At 40.7% G+C, this 27,738-nt stretch overlaps 1 protein-coding gene across 4 annotated transcripts in view; it reads left to right on the forward strand.

Moving 5' to 3' along the window:
* AMBRA1 (autophagy and beclin 1 regulator 1) overlaps window positions 1-27,738 on the forward strand; it is a 132,949-nt gene that overhangs the window by 69,861 nt on the left and 35,350 nt on the right. For all 4 annotated transcript variants that reach the window (XM_085306264.1, XM_085306247.1, XM_085306254.1 and 1 more), the window contains 3 exons: window positions 13,903-14,013; window positions 22,528-22,716; window positions 23,175-23,329. In XM_085306264.1, coding sequence (XP_085162390.1) covers window positions 13,903-14,013; window positions 22,528-22,716; window positions 23,175-23,329 — 455 coding nt within the window. The remainder of the gene's footprint in view (window positions 1-13,902; window positions 14,014-22,527; window positions 22,717-23,174; window positions 23,330-27,738) is intronic.

Consider the following 27,738-nt stretch of genomic DNA (forward strand, 5'->3'; position numbering starts at 1 on the left):
GTTCGTGGCACTCGGAGTTGCCATGTTTGAGAGTTCAAAATCAGCAGGAGCAGTGAGCCACAATTTCATCTGTGAAGGCAATTGCTCTACACTCTTAAGTCCTGCTGAATTCCATGCTAGCTTGACTTCTGAGTCCAGCTCTTGTTCACCTTGGAACCAGATCCCTATCTCTTTCCCTTGCTTCAAGCACTACCTGAAATGACTACAACTGGCTGAAACTACAACTTTGGCTGAACTGCTAAATTCAGAGCTGCAATAAGCACAGAGACTGATGTGGAAGAAGTTGCAGTGATGTTCATAGTTGCATGTTTTGTCTCTTTCAGGATCTTTTGGGATTGTTAGAGTAATGGTGGAAGGGGCAAATGAGTTCATTCWTAGAAACCAAGGGGGAAGAAGTTCAAGGGTTAAAAATGTTGTCTTTTTTGACAAGTCAGGGATAATGATTAGAATTTTAGTTCTGAGCTTTGGCCAGAAATAAGTCACTAGAGACAGAGCAGTTTTGGTAGACAGGAGATGATCCAAGTTGGATTTGTCCCCCCCCCTCCTCCCCCCCAAAAAAAGAAGAGAGAGCTGAGAAGAAGATGGATCAGAAGGAAGAGGTGACAATGAATGTTTCCCCTTCTCACCCTACCCATCCAAGCTATAGTCTAGTGAGTCTGAGGAATTCTGAGACATAAAAAACTTAATGGATATTTGTATTGTGAGAGGAAAGAAAAGAGCATTAAAAAAGTATACTGACAAATAATAAAGGATAGAAATCACTCCAAAAGAAATGGGGAGATGAGGATAAAATCACTGGGGTGGGTGGAATGCTTGGAAGTGCTGGGAAGATTCTTCTGTATGTGATGAGGAATTGTAGGAGGAGAAAGTAAGGTGAGTTGGAAAGATGGAGGAAGTAATGTCATTTTTAAAATTTTCTTGCAAGTAATTGAGATTTGCACAGAGAAAAGGAGGTTGGAGAAGGGGAGGGTTTGAGAAATGAGTCAAAGGTGGTGACAAGGGAGCTGGGATTGCAGGCGTGGGTTTCAGCTAAGTTGAAGCAGCACTCTTTCTTCTTTCAAACAATTATCCCTATTAGCATTCATGGTGTGGGCATGCATACAGCCAGCCATGTGATATGTGTCTCCTGGTGTGCTGCACACACAGGCTGTTAGAGAATCTGTATMTCTTGGATCATGTCAGAGCTCGACTGGGTTAGACCTTTGTGGCTTCCCTGTGTTAATGGCAGAAGTAAGAGAAGTCTGTGAATTGTAGGGAATTAGTCTTGTGGCAGTGTTTTTGTTAGAGGTGTCCTGCAATAGATGGTAAAATGGAAACTGATGTCAGGAGTGAGTCAGGCCCGAAAGCTGGTGGGGCACAACTGGGAGGAAAGAGGTGAAGAAACTCTCAACTCCTTCTGAGGAGATTGGAGAACTTGGAGAAAATCCAAAACTACTTTGACAGAGCAAGAGAGAGGGAAGACATGGGAGGAAGAGGGTTAAGGGCAGATGACTAACTAATAGTGATTAAAGACTGGAAATTATGGGAAGAAAGAATGACCACACATGAGGAAGAAGGATTGATAGTAAATACTGAAGAACATTAGGGAGTGGTGGGGTGGGATACAGTAACAAAGARGGAGAGCTTGCGGAGCCAGATGGAGTGAACAGATTTGCACGAGCCTTTGAATGATAAGGTGAGAAAGTGTTTAGCTGGAGACCTGAGAGGGGTCCTCTGTGTGGAAGACAAAGTCATGGAAGGGGTGTGAGAGGAATGTGTTTCTACCTTCTCCAGGCCTTGGCTTGGCTGTTGAGATTGCACAGAAGACCCCTTGTTCGTTAAGTATATGTATTTCTGTTAACACAAGAAACAGTGGTAGCTGAAGGTCAAATCTTGTCCTGACTTTACTGCTTGCGAGGTAACTAGCTGTAACTGGAAATGTCAATATGTTACTGTAGGGGAAGATCAGAGTAGTGCAAACGTTGATTTTTTTTTTTTTAATTAATTTATTTTTTTTCTGCTCTGTGACAGCTAGCAGCTACTACAGACCTAGCTTCCTCAGCAGAAGGGCTTCTGGAACAGGGTGCAAGACCTAATAGCCCTAGCAATACAAATGCAGCATTGTTATCTGCAAAGTAGGCTGTACTATACTAGTTTTCATTGGAAAAAAGTCACTGCTGAGAGCTAGCTAATAACCTCTCTGTTGCCATAAGGTTCTTTTACTTCAAGGTTCTTGCTGGTGAGTGTGTGCATATGGTCCTTAATATCTATGCTTTAAGTGCCTTAATTAAACATKGGATATCTGGTAATAGTGTCCTCTTTCCAGCTGGCTGACTGTGCAGGGCTRCGAAGAGATAGACATCTATCTCCCACTCCTATAGTTTTAGTGAGTTACTGCCTACCTTCTGCTGTCCCTCCAAACTGTAAGGCCCAAGAAAATTGTCCTGTGGGAATGTAGAGCTCAGAGGATAACTTAGAGGAGTCGTCATCATCTAGTCTGTACCAGTGCTGATACTTTGGATTGATGGGAACTGGACCTCTAGGTCCTGCTGCTGGGAGGATGAGATCTTGGACYCTCTTGCCATGGTTCCTTACTAGTTTGTGACCTGTATCTTCCACAAAGCATGACCTGTTCCACATCTTCATTCTGTGTAATCTAAAATCTTACTGTCAGCCCGCAAATAGTGATTTCCCTGTTTACACTAAGTTTCCCTCCACTCTTGCTTACAAATGCATTGGTGTAGCTGCATTGGTTACATAAGATAGTAACTTCTTGGTAAAGTCTGCTTAGCATCCTTTGAAAGTATTATGAATTCAAGTTGGATTAAGGTCAAATCTACCCTAAAAGGAAGTAAAACCTATTTGAAGTAACAATTTTTTGTGCAGCCCAGGGCCTGCATCCTTAGTAGCTGAACTGCTCTACTGCTGCCTCAGGTTTGGCTTCGTTTTTTTTTTTGTTGGGAGGAGGGAGGGGTTGAGTTTGACTTTCAACACTTCCTAATAGGAAAAAGTGGCAATCTCTTTTGATCTTGCAGTTGCTTATGCAGTTGCAGTGAATTGGACCTGTCTGTGTTGAACTCAGCTGTGGCAGTGATTTACACGAGTCACTGCAAGGTTATGAGGCTTAGCTGAACTGCTTCATGGAGTTCTGCTGTCTACTGGGAACTCAGGCTCTGAGTAGTATGTCATTCTATTTTGAGTGTTGCACTGTTACTTTCATGTTGTTGCACAGTGCTCTGGTGGGGTCTCCATCAGGGTACTACTTCAGTCTTGTTCTGCGTACCCCGGGATCTCAGTCACCTTTGTGAATCTGAATCCCTGTATTGGCTCTATGTGGAGATTATTGCTTACTGAGATATTGGAACCTACTTTGTGTATTGGAGCTAATGGCAATAAGGAAGGAGTCTCACTTCCATTGCTGTCATCTAGATCATCCCAAACTGCCCTCGAAACTTCCTCCATCAGAAAGTATTCAAAACACATTGCATGAGCCAAGTATTTAATTTACTGTAGCTTTCTTTTACTTCGTTCTTTTTTGGTTGGAACAATGTGGTCTCCTCATTGTGTTTTTCTAGCTTTGGCTTCTTCCTTTCCTTCTCCTTTAATTTTTAACTGCCTTCTCATTAGTTTCACTAGTGATAGTTTCTGCTTTTTCCCCACTTTGCTTATATTYTGCCCCTTTCAGTTGACTTCTTACTGTTTTATGCAGAAAAGAGCTAGCCTGACTGCCTGCTTTGCAGTTTCAGTCCTGTCTTCTCTCCTTTTGCTCATCAGATTGGAGAGGCCTTGTGAATTGCTCCCTCGATCATGTCCTTCCAGCTTTTTATTCCCTAGGCAAGGTTAGTGCCTGTTGACTTCACAGGCACGGTGACTGTGCAGGAGCCATTGGACTGGGTAGTCACCCTTAATGAGCATGGTGCACACTTAAAATACATTTCATAAATGCCACCTGTCAGCTATTCATTTCCCCTAAGACACTTTGTTAGTTTTATTGTATGGAGTTTGTTTATTTAAGTTGTCAGGACTTGCATTCTTATTAATGGAATTCATTTCCTCCAAGGACACATGACTTCATCTTAACCTTCCCTACATGAATAGAGTTTCAGAGCAGGCAAGTATTTCCTCAGCAGAGGTATCCTGTTCACAGGATATTATGACTGTGAAATGTAATCAACCACTGAACATGTTTAGCTTAGTGCACTGTATTGTGGTGGCAGGTTGGTCCGTGTTACTAAGCTGACACAGCATTTTCCTTGTAGTTTTTGATGCTTAGGACTTATGCTGTAATATGACTAGTCCTGAAATTTGTTTAGGGATAAAAAGAATTTGTCTAAGTCTTCCATTCACTGGCAAGTAGAAATCTTTGAATGTGTTTCTGTGCTTGCAGCTTTTGTTGATATTGCATGCTGCTATTTCTACAATGAAAAGTAGCTCCAGTGTGGTAGCTTTGTGTTATACTGATATACAGTGAAAATACAGTAATTCAAATGCTTCCAGGGAATGTATTGCTTTTTTGGATTACTGAAAGTTTGTGTTACAAGGTTGATAAGATGTTTGTGTTCTATAAATATGCTGTTGAGTTTTTACCACTGAAAATTAGTGTTTTACATTTGAAGTTGTGCTAAGCACACATTCTTGCAGTAAGAGCTGCAGAGGCAGTAGCAGGCATTTGGCTTGCTAATTTGGATAAACTGGATTTAGTATAATTAAAATGCATACTCACAGTGAAAGAGGCTGTTCTGTGTAAAAGCAGTTTCACTAGTTATTTTTGCATTTATTCTGCGTCTGCATGCTGGTGCAGTTATGTTGATTACTTGGGAGTGCCTCTGACACTTTTGAGTGTCTGCTCAGGAAAGGAATTCTGAGCAAACTAAAATTATGGCCGCACCAATCTATAACATATGGAATTCATGATAAAGTAAAACCTACACGGAATATGGAATCAGGTTGGTAAGTGTGTCAGTCTGTAAAAGAAAATCTCATAGGAAATTGCAGGAGCTCCAAATTATCTAGAATTACATACAGTCTTTTCGGCAAGACTGGATTAGAGTCTGATACTACAGTAGCCTCTATCTTAGCTGAGTGAACTTTAGTAGAGCTAATAGCGTAGGTGGTGTAACAACTCTGGTGAATACATGTTAACCTCAGCCGTAGGTGGTAATGACCTTCTGGTTAGGGAAAGAGAACAGCCTTGTGAAGGAGCTTTGTACTGTTGCAATTGAAATTTTCCTCTGAATCCAGGCAACTTCTGCTAGACCAGACAGTTAAATTGCTGGAGGCAAAAGGGTATTAATACTGTAATGGTTCCATTTCTTGGCCTGTGTTCCTGGCCAGRTATTATTAGTGGAAAGGCTGGCAGTAGGCATGTGAGTTGGACTTTGCTAACTTCTTACTCAGGTGAGAGAATTGGGTCATGGATCCAGACAAGCAAATGATTCTTAATCTGATAGCTGCTTTGCTTTGGTATGTAGTTGCAGTGTTTGAGGACTCAGCCCAACCAGTACCCGAGTTGTGTGGTACAATTAGGTCAGATCAGCTCTTGTGCTCAGAAGGCTATTTAAGCAGAGGAGGGGAAATYGGGGAGAGCAAGACCCCCTTCCTGGTACAGTTGCACAGAGAAGTTTGTCCTTGCGTACTTCAGAAATGTAGCAAAGCAAGATAGGAGCTCTGGAGACTTGAGGGCTTAAGTCCGGTGGCCGCTCGCGGCCTGTGCAGAGTTGTGCTCRGTGGCGGAAGGCTTCCCCCTTTGTGGAGTCTCCGCAAGACTCACCATCTGAGGCAATTAGGATTAGCAGGCACATTTCATGCTCTGAAAAGTCAGAAAGGGAAAGAAAAGGGAGTTTTACAAAAGGAAATGCCTGCCAGGCACAGATTTCGCTCTGTTTTTGTGCAGAGGATAAACACAGATGTGAAGGTTAAAAAACAGACTTCCAACAGCATTTAATGATGGACTTGGAAATGATGCAAGGGATTTAATAGTACAAGAAAGTGGAAGCATTGCAAGGGACAGAGCTGGCAGAGGGAGAAGCCCAAGTGACACACAGCACAGATTAGCTGTTGAGACCTTGCTAGTTCACCTTCACAGGGATTTTGTGAAACTTGAGCTCTGGCAGGGGAGATTTGGCATTTTGATTTCAAGAGTCACTGTTTCTGGAAAATTTAGAAAGGAAGAAGGCTGTGAACATGCCCTTATGTGTGAGTTCAAACAGGGGTGAAGGAGGAATTTTTAAAAAAAATTTTTTTTTTTTTTTTTTTTTTTTTTTTTTTTTTTTTTTTTTTGTGATTGCGAAGTTCAGCTCTCCTCTGCTTTTTCGTGCAGCAGTGTGTCTCGTTTTTTCCATGTGCCCTCTCAGCCCCTGCCAGTTTCAGTCTGAAAAACACGCTTCTCTTGCAATGTTAGTTGCTTGGAAGGACTGTAAATGTAGTATCTTGCTGATTTTTTTTTAATAGATTGATGCATACCTCCAAATGGAGAAAAGACTGTAACCCAAATCTTTGCTTTTTCTCACATTGACAAAATAAAATTGTCTTTATCTCCCCAGTATTTGGCTGATAGTTTTATGACTCCCATGAAAAGGCAGTAGCTGATAGCTATCATAACTGTGAATCGCTGAGTACCAGAGGATTTTATGGTGTGTAGAATAACAGAAATTGGGGAGGAAAGTGTCAATCCCTTCCCCCATCTCTTTACTCATTGTTTTTTTTTGTTAGGGTTTCTTTGAGTATACAGATGACAAAATCATCTAAAAGGCTGAGAATCTGCAGAAAAGACTGAAACAAAATATTAGATGAAATAAAATGCAAATYGGAATATATTTTTAGTGCTTGAGTTATTTTCCCTAAAAGCCTATACTGTAGGAAACTTGTTTTACTGCGTGAATCATATGGTAGTATGAGGCATGCTTTTGTCACGCTGTGGTCACATGGAAATAAAGAAATGTTCTCAAAACAAGGAACAATGTCTATAGAAACTTATTTTAAAGTCTCCAGTGGCAGCTCTGGGAAGACTCAGGCCTTGATTCATGTTTCCTAGCAAGGGTCCCAAATCTAAAAAGAGAAATTTGCCCACCAACTTCTCAAGCAACTTGTGAGTTGTTTCAGCCAATGGTAACAGRTATTTTCTTCAGTTTCCACAACCTTTTTCTGTCAAGTTTTCTCGATAATATAATATTTATATCTGCAGACAGATTTCAGTTGATTCTCTAGCCCAATAACATTTATTTTCACCTGTGTACTTCATGGAGCAACTTCATCTCCTTAGGTATAGTACTGGAATGATGTGTAGTATTAGAATTGCAGGAGCCTTACAGCACTCCCTAAACCAATTCCGTTTTGTTATTTAAATCCATGTGTGGGTATGTGTGCTGTTACATAGTGTAATGAAACCTCTATGGCCGGATGGTACCTGGTACCCTGCAAGAAGCAGTGTCTAAGCTATGCAGACGAAGTATTCTGAGGTAGTGAATYTGCACAAGCCGAATGATTGCGTATCAGTATCAAGATACAATTGCTCCTATGTGCTTGKTTTTTTTCAAAGTCAGACTCTCACTTGTCTCATTCCACTCTTCTCCTTTCCAGCAGCTGCTAAGCAGTCATTTTGCTCTCCGTTTATCACTAAGGTGAGGCTTCAGTAAGACACTCTGTTCTCACAGTTCAGATAGGATTGCTTATCACCTAGATTTTTCTTGACAGCATGAGAGATTACCAATYTTAAAGTGGTGTGCAAAGTCTTTGTTTTAAATCCTGTCAGACTTTTATTGTGGTGAGGCTGTTAGAGTTGATAATTGGTAGAGATTTAGGAGGCAATAAGAAGAAATTCCTTTATTAGTTTCTTACTCAGCAATGAGTRTCTGATGTGGATGGTTGCAGAAGTTCTTGGCAAGTTGGAGATTGRGACCATGGTCTATCACTAACAATGGCCAAGAGGCTTTGAGGTAGCTTAAGGAAGGAAGTGAAACTGCTTGTTCCTTACTGGTCATGCTTAGAAGGATGAAAGTGCTTTCTGAAAAGTTTGATTAATTCCTGTGTGTGTGTATTGTACAAAGCCTATGTTAAGATACTTCGTCACCCAGGAGAATACAATGTCTTTTCTAGTCTGAGAGGTTCTGCACAAAATGCTTTTGTCTGGACTGTTGTTAGTTTTGGAAAGTSACAGTGCTCTTTCACAGTTGATTTTCCTACTTTCTGATGTAGCAGGGTGGCATGAACAGTGACATCTGTATGGGTGAAGAACAGCGGGGAGGCAGGGATTCTCTCTCTCTTAGGGAGAAAAATTATTGACTTGATTAGTGAYGTGCAAACAATTCTAATGAAGGGAATGCATTTGAAAAAGATCTTAACATGTTCCAGTTTCCATTCAGGGAAACTAGGCCTTCCCATCAAAGATAGAGCCTTTCTGTAAGCATTTCTTTATTAAATGTTATCTGCTCAGACAAAGGAAGGTCTCTAATGTCAGGAAGATAAGATGTCAAGAACTATCATGATTGTATTTGGATGGAGGCTTTGGGCAGGCATCTGTTTGTTGTCTGTCTTGCAAATCAACTGATTTTTCTTTTGAAGTCTGGAGCTTGTGGCAGTGAAATTTCCTTTTCTATGTGATGCTTGCATTATTCACAATGGGAGTGAAGCCCTTGGGCACTTGACTAAGTTCCTATTAAGACAGTCATCTTCATTACCTGCAGCTGGGGCTTGCTTGAGTTCCCATTGAGTGTAGGGCTGTGGAACTGGGAATACTAAGCTTTCACCCTGCTGAAAGGAAATTTTGTAATAAGATTGAGCATGAACGGTGAATTGAATTTCTTCTTATTGTTGTACAGTTGGGCTAAAGGAAAAATAATGGCCTTTTTGAAGGATTTAATTTTTGGAAAATGTAGATCTCTTTAGGGCTTTCTCATTTAACATCACAGAATCTAAGATTCCTTCATTGCTTAGCATGTGCTGAACTATGTAAAATTGCGTTTGTTCATTAAATAATAATAATAAGAATTTTGCCCATTTCCTATTTAAAACTTGCTGATAAAACAGTGTCTTGAAATGACTACTTATCAAAGTGAATCCTTAAAAATACCAGGTTGCTATGAATATTGTTTCTACAGCATTRGTTCTGTTTTAGATGATTAGCTTTGCACCTTCAAAGGCAGTGTCTTTGCAGTAGCCTGGAACAGAAATTTGCTGGAACTTGGCAAAATTTGCTATGATCAAATGTAGTCCCCAAAACMAGACTGCCCCATGGAATATTTCAGGGTCAGATATGTACAAAAATCTGCTACAACTCCAACCAATTCATTAGGATTCAATGACCAGTAGTCACATTTTGACTGAATTTAAATTGCTTCAGGATTGGCCGAGAGAATCTGATATATTCTTGCAGTAAAGAGCTTTCTTCTTGGTTTGTTAAATAGATTTGTCCTGTATTTCGAGCTTCCTGGAGATTAGAGTAAATCTTGTTCTATAAAATGTGGAGCTCCCCAGCTGTGATAGATTGCTCTGCAAATATTGGATAACCTCAGTATCATTTGCCAAAGTTACAAACAGGCTCCTAAAGAGGTAATTACTGTTCAGAAGTATTCTTGCTTAAAGATACAGGTATCAGTCCAGAGGGAATTTTATAGCAGGGCCTAATCACTGTCTCAATTTGAGTCACAAATTAATTAGCTCAGAGATTTCTCCAACTTATCTACCTTATCTTTAAATATCTTAATGAATTTTTCTCCAAATATTAGGGGATCTGCCAGACACTAAGAACTTAAGAATAAAGGATCTGATCTTAAAACAAACAAACAAACAAAACYCTTCTTTCTGTTGAGTATTCGGCAAAGAAATTCCTGTAGTATGGAGGTGTTCTGCATCCTTGAAACTTGTACCCCAAGGCCAGCATTGCTGTAGAGAGTTAGCCCCTCCTCTGAGAGCTCTGATAGTAGTAGTCTGGAAGTATTCTCCTCTTTGCTGAAGGAGTGCAGGAGTGCCATGGAGAGTGGTTTTGCACTGCTTTTTTTTTCTTTTCAGTCTAAACTCAAACATTGGTTTGCATGACTGGGCTTGTAAATGAGCAATAACTGACTGRCAAAGGTTGATTTCTCCACATGCCAAGATGAGTTGGACCCTCTGATGGGATTGAGACTGATGGTTAAATAATTGTCACGTGTAGGTGGCCTATAAGAAGAGTCTTTTGGGATTTTTAAGTCTTTGTTAAGACTTCCCCCCCACCACTCTTTAAATTCTCTTGTCATGTGCTGAGTGGGGGCGGATGGAGATTGGAGTGGTGGAGGGAGGAAACGGGTGCTGCTGAAAGCATTTATCTTCATTTCTGCCGTCACCTAGTGTTTATTACCCAGTGATAGACAGACGCAGGAAAGCTGCCAATCAAACCTACATTCACTGCATTTCAATTGGCCTTCACTTCGGATTTCAGCATTCTGAAATCTACATCTTCTCTGCAGAAAAAGGTCGTTTTGTTCATGGTGATGACAAGCCCGAGACCCTCRGGTACCTACTGCAGTCACTTGTGATTCCATCAAACAATGGAAGATCCAGGAATCTGGACAGACTGTCAAGTGTTGGAGAACTGTTCCTTGTAAGAGCTGATATGCTGCCCAGATTTAAGAAGCTGAAGTGGTGTACGTGGGTTTTTTGGTTGTTTGGGGATTTTGGGGGGTTTTTGTTTTGCCTGCAGGTTACACTAGAACTTAAGAGGCAGCAGCACCTTTTCATGCTCTTACTCAGGCTGAAAGCCTGTCTAGACAAAGCCAGCTCTGAGAATGAGTTCTCAAGGTGTACAGTGAATGAAAGCTTGGTAATGAGGATTTTAACATTCTTGTTAAGTTTTTTGGACATAATTTCAAATCTTCCTTATTAACCACTGCAAAAAGAGAACAAAAAGGGTTAGGAAGCAGAGTTGTGTGCTGAGGCTTACTTTCCTGCCTAAATTCTATGTCTGAAATGTTGTTCACTTTTAATTGTCTTTACTGTAGGACAGTGCAGGTGGGAGGCTTGTGGCAGGATTTGTGATACAAAAGTTATTCCTTTTTGTTATATGTAACTAGATCTAATTTAAAAATTATAGTTCTCAATTACATAATTAGTGTAAGTAGAGGTAATCATTTAATAAAGATATGTAGATTACAGAATTGGCATTAGTGCTGGGATATGGGTTTAGATCCTTTGAGAACTGGAACAAATCCTTCTGAACATGCACTTTCACTCAGCTGTGAACTTTGTTCCCTGTGTCCTAATCTTTTTGATAACAGTATTTAAGTTACCTGAAGCACTAACATTAACTGACAGCTTTTGCTGGCTCTGAATATTGCACAGGGCTRTCCAGCAGTTGAGGGAGAACTGCTTCCTTTCTTTGTTGGCTTTTCCTGTGTAACATGTGACCACCTTTCACAGCAGAGGRGACAAGAAGTTTAAATGAACATCATATGAACATGAATCTCAAGGTTCTAGGGAAAGGGATGAGAGGACCAGAATCTCTATGGAAAAATGTCAGAAACACTTGCTAACACCTTTTTGATGGTACTTTTAGCAATAGGTGCACCTATTGCTAAGAGCCAGACACGTTTGCTGTTTGTGCAGTAGTTAGTGATGTTGCTAGGGTTTTACTCTTAGGTGAAGGGAGTGCAAGATTAGTCTCCTAGGACAGATTATTCTCCAGTTCATGTATTACTTGTTATGCCCACTAAGTTTGTGCTCATTGCAAAACATGAGAAGACCTTGTAATGCTCATCTGTCATAAGACAGATATTYTGGAATTATGTGCCTTGAGTGGTACTTCCTTTGCCTGTCTTTGCAGAGTATTTCTATCCTTGTCTCTCTCAATCAAATAAGGCAGTTGCTACCTAGTTAGTGGTGGTAGTTAGTGTTTCTGTGCAGCCAGTCCCAGTGCTTGAAATCTATATAGAAACTTTATTTTTTGTTCTCCTTCTGGTGGTTGGAGGCAGCGCAGCAAAAGGACTGCCATTCTGTACCAAAAACTGACTTTCAAGGGAGAGACTTTTAAACRTGAAGCAACAGGAAATTTGATTGTTCTTCCTTCACTTCTGGTTGCAAAATGTAATTTCATTAATGTATTGAATCTGCTTTCTCAAGTGCATATCTTTTTGTTCAGAGGAGACCTTTTGTCTTGGGGGAKACAGAGAACAAGGCCGTAGGCATATGCAAGAGCAATGGAAATATTCTTAATTCTGCTCTCCAAGTGATGTGTGAGCATCTGACAGAGGCAGATAGAGAGACTGAGCTGAAGCACAATGGAGGTCTGTTGATTGCTGCAGGCCTGGCGCAGCTGAATACACGGTGTAAAGCTGACTGCTTAGAAATCTTGCTCTTGGCATATTTTCTTGAGCTTTCTCCAGAACCAAAAACCAGGACCCCAGAAAGCTTATCTGTGAAAATGGGACTAACAGCAAGCAGCCCTCTTGGTGTCTTTCTCTTTGTTTGGTCTAGAATTTGCTTTGCCTGCTCTACTGTGCCCTCCTCCCCTCTCCTTGCTCTTTACTTTGCAGAGAAAACAAACTCTGTGTATGTGTGTGCATGTGCTTGTTTTCAGGCGATCTTTATTTTACAGCCCTGAGTGTTCTGCTTGGATTCGATAAGGAAAGTAAAAGAATCCAGCCTTAATCTACTCATCTTCCTCCATACCGCTTTCATTTGCCCGCAATTAGCAAGCTTTTTAGCTGTCTGCGAGGGCAGCTGGCTTGCCCTTTATCGGAAACAGAATTGTCCAAGAGATACCGTCTCTTCCGCGACTGTTACTGTGGCAGCAGAGTCCTGGGCCAGCCCTTCTGGGAGAGTGATGCTGCTGACTTTTCTCTGTGCTTCCCATCAGTGACAGCGTTGAGGTGTCTAAATTCAGACTGCTTAGAGTCTAGAGGCTGCATTTCTCCTCGTTTGTGCTTGAGTATGAGCTTGTTTTGCTCTCCTTTATCAAATTCTCTTGTTTTGAGTCTCTCTGGGTATCAGTGTGTGACTATAGTACAAGGACTATTTGCATATGAAGCTTGATGCCTGAGCAACTAGGAATAGTAAGAGTTTTTTTTTTCCTCCCCCCCCCCCTTTTTTTTTTTTGACTCTAGTACTGCTTGTGGAGGACTTTTTTTTTTTTCCTCCACTTTTCTTCATGGGGATTGCATTTAACACCTGTGAGCTTTTCCACACGTATGCCAACTTGAGTTACCAGTGGCAGATCCTTTCTGACTGGAAGATGATGTTCTTTGCATAAATTTCTGAAGTATTCTGCTTAGCCTTGTACTTTGGGCTGTTGCCCAAATCGTAGGGATGTTAGCAGGAATGCTGTCACTTGCCTGGAGTGATACCCTCCTGTTATTTCAGCGAGTCCAAAAAGTACTACCTATGTCAAGGGCTTAACAGTGGGTTCTAATTTCTCCTTCATTTCAGATAATTAGTTGTTAATATTTTGTTATCGTCTTCACTGTGTGGCAAATGTTGTAGGCAACCTGCACCCTCTAAGAGTGGAGTTTACAGCAGAAGTAGAGAATATGTCCACAAATGTGTTTGATTTGACAGGGCAACACTGTTGCTTACTGTATACTCTGGTTTGCCTTCATAGCTGTAGTGGAAAATTTGAGGTCTGTGAAATGTAATATCACCAGTGCCAATAGAACAGGATGTGCTTGGGCTGAATGAATCTGATTGGGATTTCTGCCTGTGTCTGGTCAAATATTTTCTTTTATCAATTTTCTTTTCTTTCAGAAACATGTTGCTGGGATGTGCTTTCCTATTAATTTCCTGTGCTTTGAGGTTTATTTAGGAGGTGTTGCCACTTCTATAAATAAGATTTCTTTAAGAATGCAGAAAGTTCTGTGTGTAGGATTTTGAAGAGTATTCTATGAGGTTTTTGTCTCCTGAACTATTTTCTGGACAATCTTTTGGGGTTTAAGTTGCTAATTATTTCCCCCTTTTCTGTAGGGGCTGTGATTGGGGATGGACAGTCAGCAGTGGCCAGCAACATCGCCAACACAACCTACCGGCTCCAGTGGTGGGACTTCACTAAATTTGATCTGCCTGAAATCAGCAACGGTAGGTTGGAAAGGACGCTAGCACTTTCTTTTAAGTCTCTACTAGCCAGAGTTACCGTAAGTCCTAGGTTCTTCCAAAGGTTTATGGCTAGATGTTGCAACCCCTGGGTTACTTCATTGTTGTGTTGCATTGGGAACCATAAAATGTGTAGCCTTTTGGGAAAACTGACTAAATACATGCAGAGCTGTTGTTATTCTGTTTAGCTTGTGTGTTCTTAATATCAGCAAATTCATGCATAAATGAGGCTCTTCCATTATTTCAGTGAGCATTCTCGTGACAATATACAGTCCTCTTAGAAACATCCTATGCCAAATCTCCTCATTCTTTTATCAGCATGTTTCTGGAGGACTGACCGAGTGACATATTGGCTCTATCCCTTTGTATTAGAAGCTGCTGGTAGCTTGAGTCTGGATTCTTTAAGTTGCTAATATTGATGTGGGTTATAGCACTGAAATACTTTTTGGGGGTCTGGGCCCTGTTCTGTTGTAAAGCTGAGGGTAGATGTGGCTTTTGCCGTTTGCAGAAACAGTGGTTGTCACAGATCTGAGGTGGAAACTGCTTGCAGGTTAAGAATGTGAGCAATATTGCTGGAATTTTCTTTCTCTTTGTTGGCAATAAGGCTAGCTCTCATACTGGAAGAGGCTTACTTATGCTGGCACAAGAATTTGTGAAGCTTGTGGTCAGAGCTGCCCAACAAATGATTTTGGGGGTAAAACTAACTTGACTAGAAAGGCTATTTTTTATACAGAATGATTTCCTGATACAGCTTGCTGCACAGCTGCAGAAATGTTTGTGGCAATCTTAGGTGAAGATAGGAGGTGCTAGGACTATTTTAAGTGTGGTTTTAGCTTAGGCCATCTTCATGCATATGTGAAACATACTGCTTGATCGCACAGCAAAAATCAGGCTGAGTGCTGCTTTCAGGGACTGCTTTTAGGGGGACAAGGATTCTGTTTTCAGGAAGTCTTCTGCTTTCACAGATAGACATTGAAGTGAATTAAGTGAAAAGTTTCTTCTAATACCAGCACTGTCTGTTCCATAGCATCAAAAATTTCTTATCCAACAACTCACCTATATGATGTTCTATCCTGTTGCTTAAAGAACCTACCAAAAGAGTATGTATATTGACATTATAGTGGCAGAGATGTTGGGAATTGAACCTGGTCAGGGAGGAGCCGTTGTACCTCCCAGTACTCAGGAAGCCAGAGTAGCTGGGAGAAACCTGGCAATAATCAGTTRCATTACAGAAAGTACAAAAAGCTGTTTCTTATTGTGTCATTCCTGCAGATAAAGGATCTGGTGTTTGTCTCATCTTTTTTCCCTTGCATCGTCCAGAATATTGTGGTGTGATGTTTATAGTCTGGTGGGAAATAAAAGCTCTGTTTCTAGAAGTTAACTCTCAGTGTTGTACAGGAGAAAGATGCTTTGTATTTTGTCTTTGAGAACCATTTTGTCCCTTGGGGAAGGAGCATGCAGTATCATCCTGAAAGCAGAATATTGTGTTTGACTGCAATGTGCTAGTGCTTTGACACATCTTGTTAAGTGCCAAACTCTATAGTTCCAGTATAAGATTGTAGGCTGAGGATCAGAGCTGCACACAAGGTGAGCTTTCTGCTGTGTGGCAGGAATACTTTTTATGGTCCAGCCAGACTCCATAACAGAGTAAGGATGAGGGTAGAGCAGGAAGTGTCTTGCTGGTTTAAATTCTTTGGAGYTTCTCTGCAGGTTTGTAAAGCATTTGAAGAGTGCTACAGCTGCTAATAGCTTTTTCTGGCCTCATCTGGTGGCTGAGCAGTAGGCTGCTGATTAAAATTTTTTTCTACAAGATGTTTGTTTGTAATTTAYGGAATCCCACAGAAAGTAAGAACCATCTGTTCCTCAAGACATCGATATCTCAATCTTTTCCTTCTTCCCTATTGGGACACTTCCGTTCTGAGAACTTCAAATTAGCTGAGAATTGGACTTGGATATTCCTGAGGCTTCTGTTGTCATTGTGCCTTTCTTGCAGGCAGGGTTWGTGCTGCAAGCCCATCCCCGGCCTTTCTGACTCCCTGCTTTGTGCTGCCTAGTAYTTGACTTGTTCATCTTGTCCTGTTATCACTTGAAAAGGTTTGTTTTTATTCTCCTTTTTCCTTTCCAATTGCTGAGTTCAAATCTGACATTTCTGGATTGCTAGCCATATCCCCCTCTACCAGGGCCTAGTAGGGATGTATAAGAATGGAGCAGCTGGGCTCGTTCTAAAGCGGGCATTTGCCAAGCTTGTATAGGCACAGAAGAAAGGCAAGCAGCAAATTTGCCAAATYGGAGGAAATGTTGACTGGGGTTACTGGTATTCCTCTTCCTAGCCTGATGCTTGATAGTGCTGTGGCTAATTATTATTATTTTTTTAATTTTTAAACCCCAGGCCCAGTTTTATGTAATAGGTATCCTTTTGCAAAATCGTTTTCTTTCTTCATAGGACCTTATCAAAATGCCTTTTGTAGCACTTACTAAAGTATTGGTATAGATGCACAAATCTGTAGGGAGATATTATGAAACTAAATATATGATGGTGGGAAGGCGGATGGGAGGGTTTTATTTTTGTCCTTGATCTTAAAAATAAAATGTTTTCCCAGAAAAGCATGTGGCCTTGCTGGTTCTTCCCTCCTCCCTTCCCTCCCCCCCCCCATCATTTCCGATCTGTAAACTAGAGATGGTCATATGAGAGAGTCTGCTTCCAAAGAGAGTGCTGCTGCGCTTCCTAGGACTGACTCGAGCCACTAGTGGTTTGGGAGTTCAGGCAAATGAAATGATGCAGCTGAAATCTGCGATTGCCTGCCAGTTCTACTTTCCATCAGAGAAAAGGCTCTGGGGCCAGCTTGCACCTCAGAAGGGCTCTTCTTCCTGTTTCAGTTAAACAAAGAAGAGCTCGTTTGGAAGTCGGATGTTTCTCACTGAAGCGGACGCGTCTGAGCGAGAGGCAGCAGCGCGATTAGCGCTCTCCGTGTGACCTCGGCCCCGGGGCGCGAGCCGAGCGCTGGCCGCTTGGCAGGGCTCGGCGGGCGGCGGGACCTCGCTGACGCTGAAGGCAGCGTGTGCGCGAAGGAGGACCCTGATGGTCTTGAGGTGGCTCCTGGTGGCTTTGCAGGGGCCATGTGGGATTTTTAGTCTCGACCTGTCTCTATCTTTCTCTGTTAGTTACAAAATGAATGGATTTCTTCTCTCCTTTTCCAGTTTTGCTTGTAGTAACTCTGAGAGGAACGTGACCGAGGCTTAGACTGGAACTGCCAGTTGCACTGGGCTAGGGAGTTTATTTGGCAGCAGAGGCAAAGCTATCTCTTGCCATTTATTTTATTTTCTAGTAGGTGTTGCTGATATTTTAAGGATCTGAGGTAGTGATATCCAGSAGGTAACAGGTGGAAATTCAATCCATGAGCACAGTATAAACACAAATATTTGAAGGTTTTCTCTTGTTTGTACCTCTTGAATATAGTTACTCTCATGCTGTGCACTGCTCCTTATTTCATTTTCTAACTGCTGTGGGTAAATCTAGCCCTGTTCTTCCACATTTAGTCACGAGTCAGTATTTGTCTTCCAGCCAGTGTTACAATGGGACTTAAGGAAGGAGATATGATTGGTACTCACTGATCCACAGTACGATGCAGAACTTAAAAGAAGGAAAAAAATCCATATAAACAATGTATAAATAGGAACAGCTGCTAAGAAAATGCATCCTTAAGGGTGACTAGGAATGACTGGACCCCTGAACCCATCATTCTTTCCTGGGTTACCTTTGGCAAATAGACTGCTGTTTCTGCTGGTGTTCCAGACCTTTTCCATCTTCAAGCATAATTATGCTGTAGCTATAAGCACACCAAGTTGGCACAACACTTTAATTTGTTCTCTTATGTTTCTTTTGATCTGTTCTGTCGGCTCGATGTCTGCATTAACAACACAAAAGAAAACAAGATGAAAGGGTARCCTTATTGCAAATGGCTTTCCAAAGATAGTAATTTTCACCCTAAAATCTTCTGTATTGGCCTCATTTTCATAGAACTGACCTCAAACTCAAAGAAATCAAATAGCCTGTGGCTTTGTCAAATGTATGAAGATCTTCATCCTCCCCATGACCTGGGAATCTCTTAGGTGCCGTTCCTTAAAATGAAACCTTGCTGAGATCTCCACCTCTAGAGTTTGGACGTTTTTTCCTGGCACACTCGTCTCTCTTGGCTCTAGGTGTCAGTCCTACCTGTGCCCCTCATATTTTGTAAATGAGGAAAGAGTGAAGGACCTTAACAAAGTCAGTGCGAAATGGATCTTGAAAGACTGAAATAAAGGATATTCTTCTTGTTCAGTGCAATTTGCATCTGTGATGTTTTATGTTCCAGGCACACGTCAAGGGGGAAAGATAACTCACTCCTGGCAGGGGAGCTCTCAGTGCCTCTTACTAAGGGGCATTTACCACATGCAGCAAACTTTAAAAGGAGTAAGACACATAGTCTTGTTGTACATCATTGCAGACAGCTCACAAAAAAACTCTGTTCTATGTGGTGTGCTGAAGGAGGGGAAAAAAATAGGAAAAAAACTCGTAGATAGAAAACAAATAAGCATGTGCTCTATAGGCTAAATAGACTTTTGGTGAATGGTGATCCCAAATAAACATTTCTTTTAAAAGGCATATAATAAAAGCTAGATGAGGGGAGAGGCTTACAGACTTGGGAAGGAGAAAAATTAACAGAGAAACTGCTTCATTTAGAAAGAAGGTATGTACAAGGTGCCTGAATCTGTAATTGACATAGAAGAAATACAAGTTTTTTTACTGTACAGGAATAAGAAAATACATAAATATTTTTTAAACTCATGAATGTCCAAAGTTGCCTTAGATTAAAAAAAAAAAAAAAAGGGGTGGGGGGGAGAGACACAAACTCTCTAGACTAGACTGTTTTTCAATAGAAACAAGGAGGAAACATACCTTGTGCCTTGGGAAAATCATTGTCTGCCCCTCTGAAGTTTCTTGCACCTCCTTGTAAAGCATCAGGAGTTGCTCAGTGCAGAAGGCTTCCTGGGCTAGATGAAACCCATGCCTTTGGCCTGGCAGAGCAAGAGCAAATTTTGTGCTTTCRCTACTGAGTGCAAAATGACCGTAGTTTTAACATTGTGAACTGTTTTGCAGGATAGAAGGGAATAATTCTTAGACCTCAAAGAAAGTGACTGGGCTATAATATGTCTTCAAATAACTGAAAGTTTTTGGAGTGTGGAGTTTTGTCCTTCCTAGCAATACCTCTAGCAAATGCTCTCCCTATATAATGTGTAGTTTTGCTTTGCTTGTGCCTTCTTGCTTGGCTGTCCTCTAAGCAGTTAACACGAGTTTGACTTGGAAGGTCATAATATTCAGCTGTCTGAAAAGTTCCCCTTTCTTTTCTTGTGCTGTTTTATGGATCACTGCAGATTAAAGTATAGCTCCAAAGGAGTAGACCCCTGAACCTCTAACTTTAGTTCCCTGCTGTCTCAGGCAACTACATCCTGTAATTCTTCTTGTGCTATCTTAAAATTAGTCAAATTCTTTGCCTTTAAACACTAGTTGAAAGGCTCTTTTAGAATCTTACTCTTCTGATATAAATCATCTAATTTCTAAGCTTTATGGATTTTTTTTTTTTACTCACTTACCTGCCAACATTATTTGTTAAGAGAAGTATGATGATATTCTTTGGCATTTACATTTCTGATACTTTTTGTAAATACAATCATCTTTCCTCCCTGTCTTTAACTACACTCTCATTCCCTCAAAAATAGGTTTTACGTTTTCCCTGTCATTTTCAGAGCTCTTTGATGGACTTGTTACTCTTTCAAGGCTTAACCTTTCTGGAAGGTGAATGACTAAAACTATACCCAGTATTCTGCATGTGGTCTCAGCACAAGCTTTTATATTTGCACAGATATTTCTATGGGAAGTATGCTGCCTTATGCAGTTTAGGATTGCCATTTCTTTCACTGCTATGCCATGTGGGTGGCTCAGTCATTGCTATGATCACCAAAGTTGATACTCTATTTCAAACTGACAAGCTCCTAGATAAAGCAGAAGTATATAAATGTTAACACACTAGATTTTTTTTGCTTTGCTTTTTATGCTTTTATGCAGTTCAATTCTCCATCTGTGTTCTGATCGTGCTGTGTTAATAAAATCACCCAACTTTACCAACAGAATTCATCAGCCAGCTCCACTCTTTGTGCCTAGCCCATTGATAAAGACAATAAATAGGACTGGTTTTGAAATGAGTCGTGGAAGAATTCTGCAGGAATCCTCCCATTTTTGTGCAACCTGTTGCTGTGTATCCTTTAGTTCCCTGCTTATACTGCAATTCCTGTGTTAATGGCCATCTTCTCTTGTAATGGAATAATTAGTACTTTTGTAAAGCCTAGTTAAAAAGTAGTGGTAAATTTTAGTTGTTCCTTTTTAAAATTTATGTGTTACGGTCTCTAATCTTTGTTTTGTGGTCTTTCTGTTCATCCAGCTTTGGGTTAAGTACTCAGGAATCTTGTCATCTTTCAGACCGTCTGTTCTTTGAAGTACTATGTGTATTTTGGGGTTTGTTATTATAGCACTGGCAGTGACTACCATTATTTACCTTTCTCTGTTGAACATCGTTTTGTTTATACTAGGCCGAAAATTACTGTTTTTGGCAGCTCTGAGACTGAAAAAATGGCTGAATAATTTTAGAGTACAGGTGTAGGTGGCTTGGTACAGGATGTAATTACTGCATTTTTAATGCTTCTTTTATTGGGATTTCTTAAACAATTGAACTTCATTGTTCCTATTCAACCACATAGGAAAGCAATTCCCATGAAAAATGCCATTGAGAAAAAAATAAAGATGGCATTCAGTGAGTACTTTGAATCAGCCATGTTGGGAAAAGAAGTCCTGTTTGATTCCCTGTCATGACTACTTTTTCTGCTGCTGCAAGTGTCTATGTGGCCATGTGGCATACCAGGTTAGGAAGCTGTTCTGGCTGAAAAAATTGACCTAGAGATTTTTCAGCTGTATCTGATGTACCTGATGCAGCTTTCAGCTGAGCCTTCAGCTGTACCTGTTGCAACTTTTCACAGAAGCATTAGGCACAAAGGGCAAGAATTGTTTCTTCTGGCAGCAGTGCCAGTTTGTTAAAGTATTGAGTTAGAGCCTTGATTTGATTTGGAAGTTCAGACTTTCAAAAATACGTGCGAAAGCTTTCTTGGCACGGCTCTTTTGTTAAAATTATAAGTGGTATAGCTCAGAAGTACTTTTGTAAACTTGTGCCATTTTAGCTGAACAAATCAAAGCACTTGTATACTCAGCAGGGTATGAAGGTTTAGAAGAGACGTTGACATAGTTCTCCGCATTATGCTGTAGCTTCAAGTGTCAGGGTCAGGGTGTACAGTCCTCCAGCATGCAAAGTCGCCATATTGCAGATGTGGGCTTTATTATTTCTTCTTCTTCTTCTTCTTCTTTTTTTTTTAACTATATTCCCTTGAGTTTGAAAATACTAAAATGTGAAGTTCCCCCTGCCTCCCAAATATGATCTGTGCAATTTCAGCTCCAGACCTTCTTGAATAGTTGCAACGGTGTTAGTAAAAAAAAATTGGTGTGCTTCAGGTCAGGCTGAGGGAGCAAACATAACCCCATCCATGTCTTATCCAACCACATTTGAACTGTTCATGATTAAGTTTGCCAATAGGCCTTGTAGCCTCATTATGCTACAGTGGCACAGGTGCATAGTAAGAGTCAGAAGCCCGAAGAGCATATAGGCTGAGTACACAAGGCACAGAGGGGAAGAGATTTGTGTGAGGTCACCCAGATGCTTGCAGGCAGAGATGGAACTCATGTCTTATGAATTGTGCTCACTGCACTTTCTGCTAAACAGTTACTTCACTGGTTGCATGAGTGAGTCAAATACACTCCCATTTTGTTTTCATACTGGAGTAATTAAGCGGTGAGCTGACCAGAGAAACATCTGCCCTTTCTCACTAGCTTTGTCCAAGGCTGGTATAAAAATCAACTAACTGTCAAAAGTGAATGTCTGTATCTACAGGGAGGAAAGTTTCTCTTACCTCCTGTTTATTGGAGATAAGGAAGGTAGAACTGTGGGCTCCACATGAGAAGGGGAAATGAACCAAGGTGTCCTGTTTCTAATGATACCACTGCTGGAGTTTATCAGAGAATCGTGGTTTGGGACTTGTTTAAACTATGCTGTCTTTTGCAAAGGATGGTGCTAAAGAAAGGAGGGGTTTGATAAAATGCAACTACCACTAGTTCTTGTCTGATTAATGCTCCAGGAGGTAAGTAGATTTCGTTCCCTAGGCTCATTGCAGTGTATTATCTCTATTTTGGAGTAACTTTTGTATTTATCAGGGTATTAACATTTCATAAACTTTTGGAGGAAGATAAATGTCTCAAACACTTTTTGCATGGACTGTTTTTCTTCTAACATTACGTTTTATTTTTGCTTTATTCTTGGTTGAACTTCAGGGCTTTAATCACTGTTCTTTCCTTTTTTGCAGCCTCTGTCAACGTGCTTGTTCAAAACTGCAAGATTTACAATGATGCTAGCTGCGATATCTCTGCAGATGGGCAGCTACTGGCAGCTTTCATTCCCAGCAGTCAGAGAGGCTTCCCTGATGAAGGAATACTAGCTGTGTATTCTCTGGCACCCCATAACTTGGGCGAGATGCTTTACACAAAGCGATTTGGTAAGCTTTCAGCCAGAAGTCAGGGTGGGTGGGAGTGCAAGAAGTTACCTCAAAGCTCAGCCTTCAATGAGAAATGTAGTAGTCCGAACATCAGTGGCTGTCTACTGTAGTAAGAGGAGATATTTTATTTGCCTTCGAATAGCCACAAGTATAGTACTGCTAGAGTGAGGCTTGTGATATCTGGACGTGTAAGGGATTGTATATCTGGTAGGGAGGAACCTGTTAGGGGAGAGTCTTTGACTTCATAAGGGTAGTGTTTCTATGGRAGGCCACTTACTGCAGGGAAAATGGGTGCAAAATCCATACTTGTGCAGGTCTGCTTATTCCTTTCTGTCCCCTATGAGAATGAATTTAGTATGTCCTTCCTTACAGGAATGGACAGAAGGAAGAAGCTGTGAGGAGGACGGGTGGGGAGAGATAACAGTCTTCAAGAGAAATAACCACTATTCTGTTTATAGGCCCTAATGCTATTTCTGTGAGCCTGTCTCCGATGGGCAGATATGTAATGGTGGGACTGGCTTCCCGACGTATCCTGTTGCACCCCTCCACAGAACACATGGTCGCTCAAGTCTTCAGGCTGCAACAGCCCCATGGTGGAGAAACCTCTATGAGGGTGAGTGTGTGTGTATTTTCTTTCTGTGTGTTTTTGCAAGTGATTTTTGTCTTGCTTTGGCTCTAATGTGTGCGTTAGTTCTAGGCTCTAGCCCTAGTTGTTAGTTGCTGGAGAAAAGTCCCCAGCAACTAGTGGAACTTTTCCAGTGTGCAAAGTTTGCTCTGAGCTATCTGTCTGTTGACCTCATGTTGGGAAGAGACTTGTCTCTGGGGCAAATTGCTTGATTGAGCTTCAGAATGTGGCTGCTCTATCAACTGATGTCCAACTGATTTCCATCATCTGCTCCACACTGAGACAWTGTCAATGATGAGTATGTTTTTTAGGAAACCAAGTCATCGCTTTTTGAGCCCTGGTTCTGGGGTATTGTTCTGGCATGGGTTTCTTAAGGTAGGAGGCTGATAGATTAAAGAGGATTTATGAAAACAGCACTACTTGGTCACTAGAAACAGTTGCTGAAAGCTGTGTAGGTATGAAGAGATCACTAGTTACATCGATTCGGTATCCTGTTAGATCCTTTTAATAGTCTAGTTTGCCCTGATACTGCTTCTTTTTTCATTTATTTTAAGATCCCACTGAAATTTGTAGGTTTCTCTGCCAGATATGGGAAAGTCCCTTCCCACAGTCTTTTTACCACATCATAATAAGCGAAGATGGAAAAATTCTGTTCTCCCAAGTTGTATCCCTTCCTGTAAAGGGCTGTGGTAGGATTCTTTTCTCTCATCCATTCTTTACGTTTGGCTCTAAACTCAGTTGCTGAGGCTTCTAGCCCTAAGCTTCTGCCAAAGTTTTCCATTCCAATTTCTTCMATCTATATTTCTTCACCTCTGTTTCAAATATATTTTTTTTGCCATGATGTTTTATACTCTTCAAATGCATGTACCCTTGCTCTTAGTCACCAATTACTGAAATAATGCTCAATGTTCTCTTAATTTTTTCTTGTAACTCAATCTTCCAGGTTTTAGTTTTCTTTTTCTGAATTCTCTCCAAAATATTCATTTTCTTACCTCATTCTAGGATACATTTAAATGTATGGAATATACTAGAATACCACAAAAGATGTTTTTCTTGCCTTTTTTTGGATGACAGGGCTTTTCTTGTACAGTGAAGAAATGACGTCTGTTTTTGCCATTGTGGTGCATTGAAAATCTTAACGAATTTTTCCCCACTCTTTCTTTTCAGACTTGCTCACATCACTGCACCCCTGTCTTTCTCATCTGTTGTACTTCTGGATTTTTCTCCAGATGGATTGAATGTATTCTGAAGGTTGCTTTTTTCATCTTCTGTGCATATGTATTTTTAGCCTCCAAAACCTTTCCCTCATGTTCTCAAATCTATCCAGTCTAGCAGGATTTCCTAATTAACGCTGTTTTTCCCCTTTTCCACATCACGATTGAAGATGTTAAATACATCTAATTTCTGGCTGCTTTGACCTTCCAGTTTTCTGCCTATGTGACAGGGTCACAATTAGATTAATTTGAATTAATTTAGTTAAAGAGCCTTCCTCTGSGATGATGTTGAATATTGTTTCAGCATTCTGGCATGTTATTGGTCATCTTTGTGCTGCTGTAGGACCAGGCTTGGAAAACAGAACTGTTAATTTTGTAAATGTTATCCCTTCATCTAGTTCTAAGAATTAGTAAATCAACTTTTGTTTCTTCTGTCTTGAATTTTGCAATAAGACACTTGGCAGAAGTTTGTAATGCTTTTCAGGACATGTAAAATAAATAGAGTTTAAAATAGGAGACTTCGTAATATTCCTAACRCACTTAATCTTGACAGTGGCTGCTGTAATCATATTCAGCTGAGTTAAAGTTTATTTGCAGCTTGGCCAGCATGCGGTAGAAAAAGGTTTAGGAAGAAGGCACTATTGGAGCTGAATTCTTCAATCTATAATTTAAAATATACATTGGAGAGAAATAGGAAGCATCTCTGCCTCTCTGCCAAAACAATTTGTGACACAAAGCAATAGTTGCTCAGCTTTTTAATTAAAAATAAGTTATAGCCGTGCTCTGAACCAATGCCTTGTGGATATTTTAATTTTAAGTTACCTTCAAAACTTCCAAGAGACAAATTGAAGAGAAGTGCTACATCAGATCCATGGAAATTCTTAAAAGCTGTCCCATGGTCGGTTGTTCCTCCTCAGACAACTTTTGATTTGCAATTGATGATGGACTGGGAGAGTAAGGCTTGACAAAATGGCTAGTGAGTCACTGCAAAGGCTTGGCAACCTGCTGAGGGGTGAAATGCAGTGATTATTTCTGCTTCCAATTAAAATGCAAAGACCATTCCTCCACCATCCCTGACTAGCAGTCAGGGAAATGAAAGGTCCTATTCCTCAGAAAGTTTCCTCTCTCTTGCTGATGAAAGTGAGGTTTTGAAGATACAATGTAATTAGCTTTATTACGTGAAACTCTAATTCATTTAATTGCACCTATAAATCAGCTAACACCTGGTGTAACTTTCAGAGTRTGGGAGAAATGCCCTCTCTGAGGGCTACAGCACTTCTGAATTGTGCTAAGGAACATCTTGGTTGTAGAGCTGTGCACTATCTATACAACTTGCTACAGTGGAAAGGATTTTAGTATTTTGGAGACATTGGGTAGAGTTCTACAGGTCAAGACTGTGATTTGGCAGTTATGAAACTCCATTCAGAAATGGAATAAAAGTAGTGAATTGTCATTGGGTATGTAGAGTCATAAGACAGAGGTTCAGGCTCTTTCCGTTCCTTCCCCTAACATTTGATTGATCTAACATTTGAGATAGAAACCTGCCTTTGCCAAAGAACAAATTTGTTTTTCAAACTGAGACTTAAAAAGCCTGCTAGTAGTATTGACTTTTAACAAGTGTGTGGCATGTGTAAGCCTGAGACAGATTTTATTCTGGCAAACAGATAACATCTCTGAAATCTATCTGTAGCTGAATAGTGTGGTGAGGGAATTGCTTTTAGCTGGTCTCTAGCTTGGTACAGGTAGCAGTTGCACTGGGACTTGTGTTGAAACAGATGAGTTTCAGAGATGGTAATTTTGGAGAAAGAACACGCACTTTTGCAGCCTATTTAGAAATCATAGAAAAGCAGAGACCATCCAAAACCCATTTTGGGAGCCAGTGCTTGTATAGGCTGCTGTGTAAGAGATGTATGCAGCATCCAAGATACCTCATCCAAAAATGCAATTCGTTGCTGCAAATGCCACTAAGGCTTGCATAGATCTGCACATGATCTGCTCATGTATTAGATTAGTTTGACTGTGGACTCAAGACAGCTCTACAGTGTTTGAGAACTTATGGGCTGGATCGTAACATTAATCGTGCATGGAGATGGTGCGGCTTCTCTGCACATGCTGTATCTTCGTGGATAAACAGAGGATGTCCCCATAGTAGCTGCTATACTATAGAAACATTGTTTTAACTATATAGAAATAGTTATTGCACTGGTAGTTCTATGTTTGAGATGATTTAGGTACAGTCATCTTGCCAAATTCAGGTTGGAGGAGGAGAGTCCAAATGAATTACTTTCCGATCTGCCTATGGGCCGAGAAGACACATGCATTTTCATCATGATTTTCTCAGGTACTTTGTCCTGCCATCTTCTTTGAATAATTTTAAATCAACTGTTTCGTCTACTGTTTATTCCTTCCAGACATGTAGGCAGTTGGATGACAGCCCCTTTTCATCCAAGTGAGGGTGCATACAGCTCTGTCGTCAACATATTGTTGACACTTGATTTTGCATAGTGCTCTGTTGATGCTATGCAGACAGAGAGCAGGGTGGAATGGCAGCTGTATGCGAATCCTTTGCTCTYGTCATTAGATCTTTAACATATTGTAAATTCTACTGTTACAGCTTCAGCATGTCATTCATTTAGTGAGGAATTCAGAGGTACTGCTTTTGGTTTGCAGTCTGAGTTGAGGGCAAAAATAGAGGCTTATCATTCTTTTTGCTGCAGAAGTGACCATATTTTTATTAGATTGTTTCAGCAGTGACAGCTGTCAGTGATTTTTGAGAGATAGCAGTAGCTGGAGGCACAGTTATGTTTGCACAGTTCAGTTTGCTTTCGCATCTGCACTGAGAGTGTACTTATCTATCTTCCGTCATGCTAACGCCCCCTTCGGCATTCCTGCTTCTGATCTTTCATCTGTTCCAACCACGTATGCAGGCGACGGATAAGACAATTATTTTGTTTAGCAATTTCTTGCTTACTCAGCCCTATTTTCAGATACAAGCCTGGACCAGTCCTTTAAAGGGCTTCTGGAGACATTACCCTGTCTTGGCAGCCCTTGGGAGACTGTTAGCAAATTAATGAGTCTCCTTACTCCAAGAGTGTTATTCTCCTCAGTGAGAGCTTTGTTACCTGAAATGATCAGCTTGTAAGACCTAGTTCTTGTCAATTTTTGAAGCTTCCAAGTGGTTAA

The sequence above is a fragment of the Rhea americana genome, unplaced genomic scaffold, assembly GCF_003343005.1.
Source record: "Rhea americana isolate MKP2758 unplaced genomic scaffold, rheAme1 scaffold_102, whole genome shotgun sequence".
In the NCBI taxonomy this organism is placed as follows: domain Eukaryota; kingdom Metazoa; phylum Chordata; class Aves; order Rheiformes; family Rheidae; genus Rhea; species Rhea americana.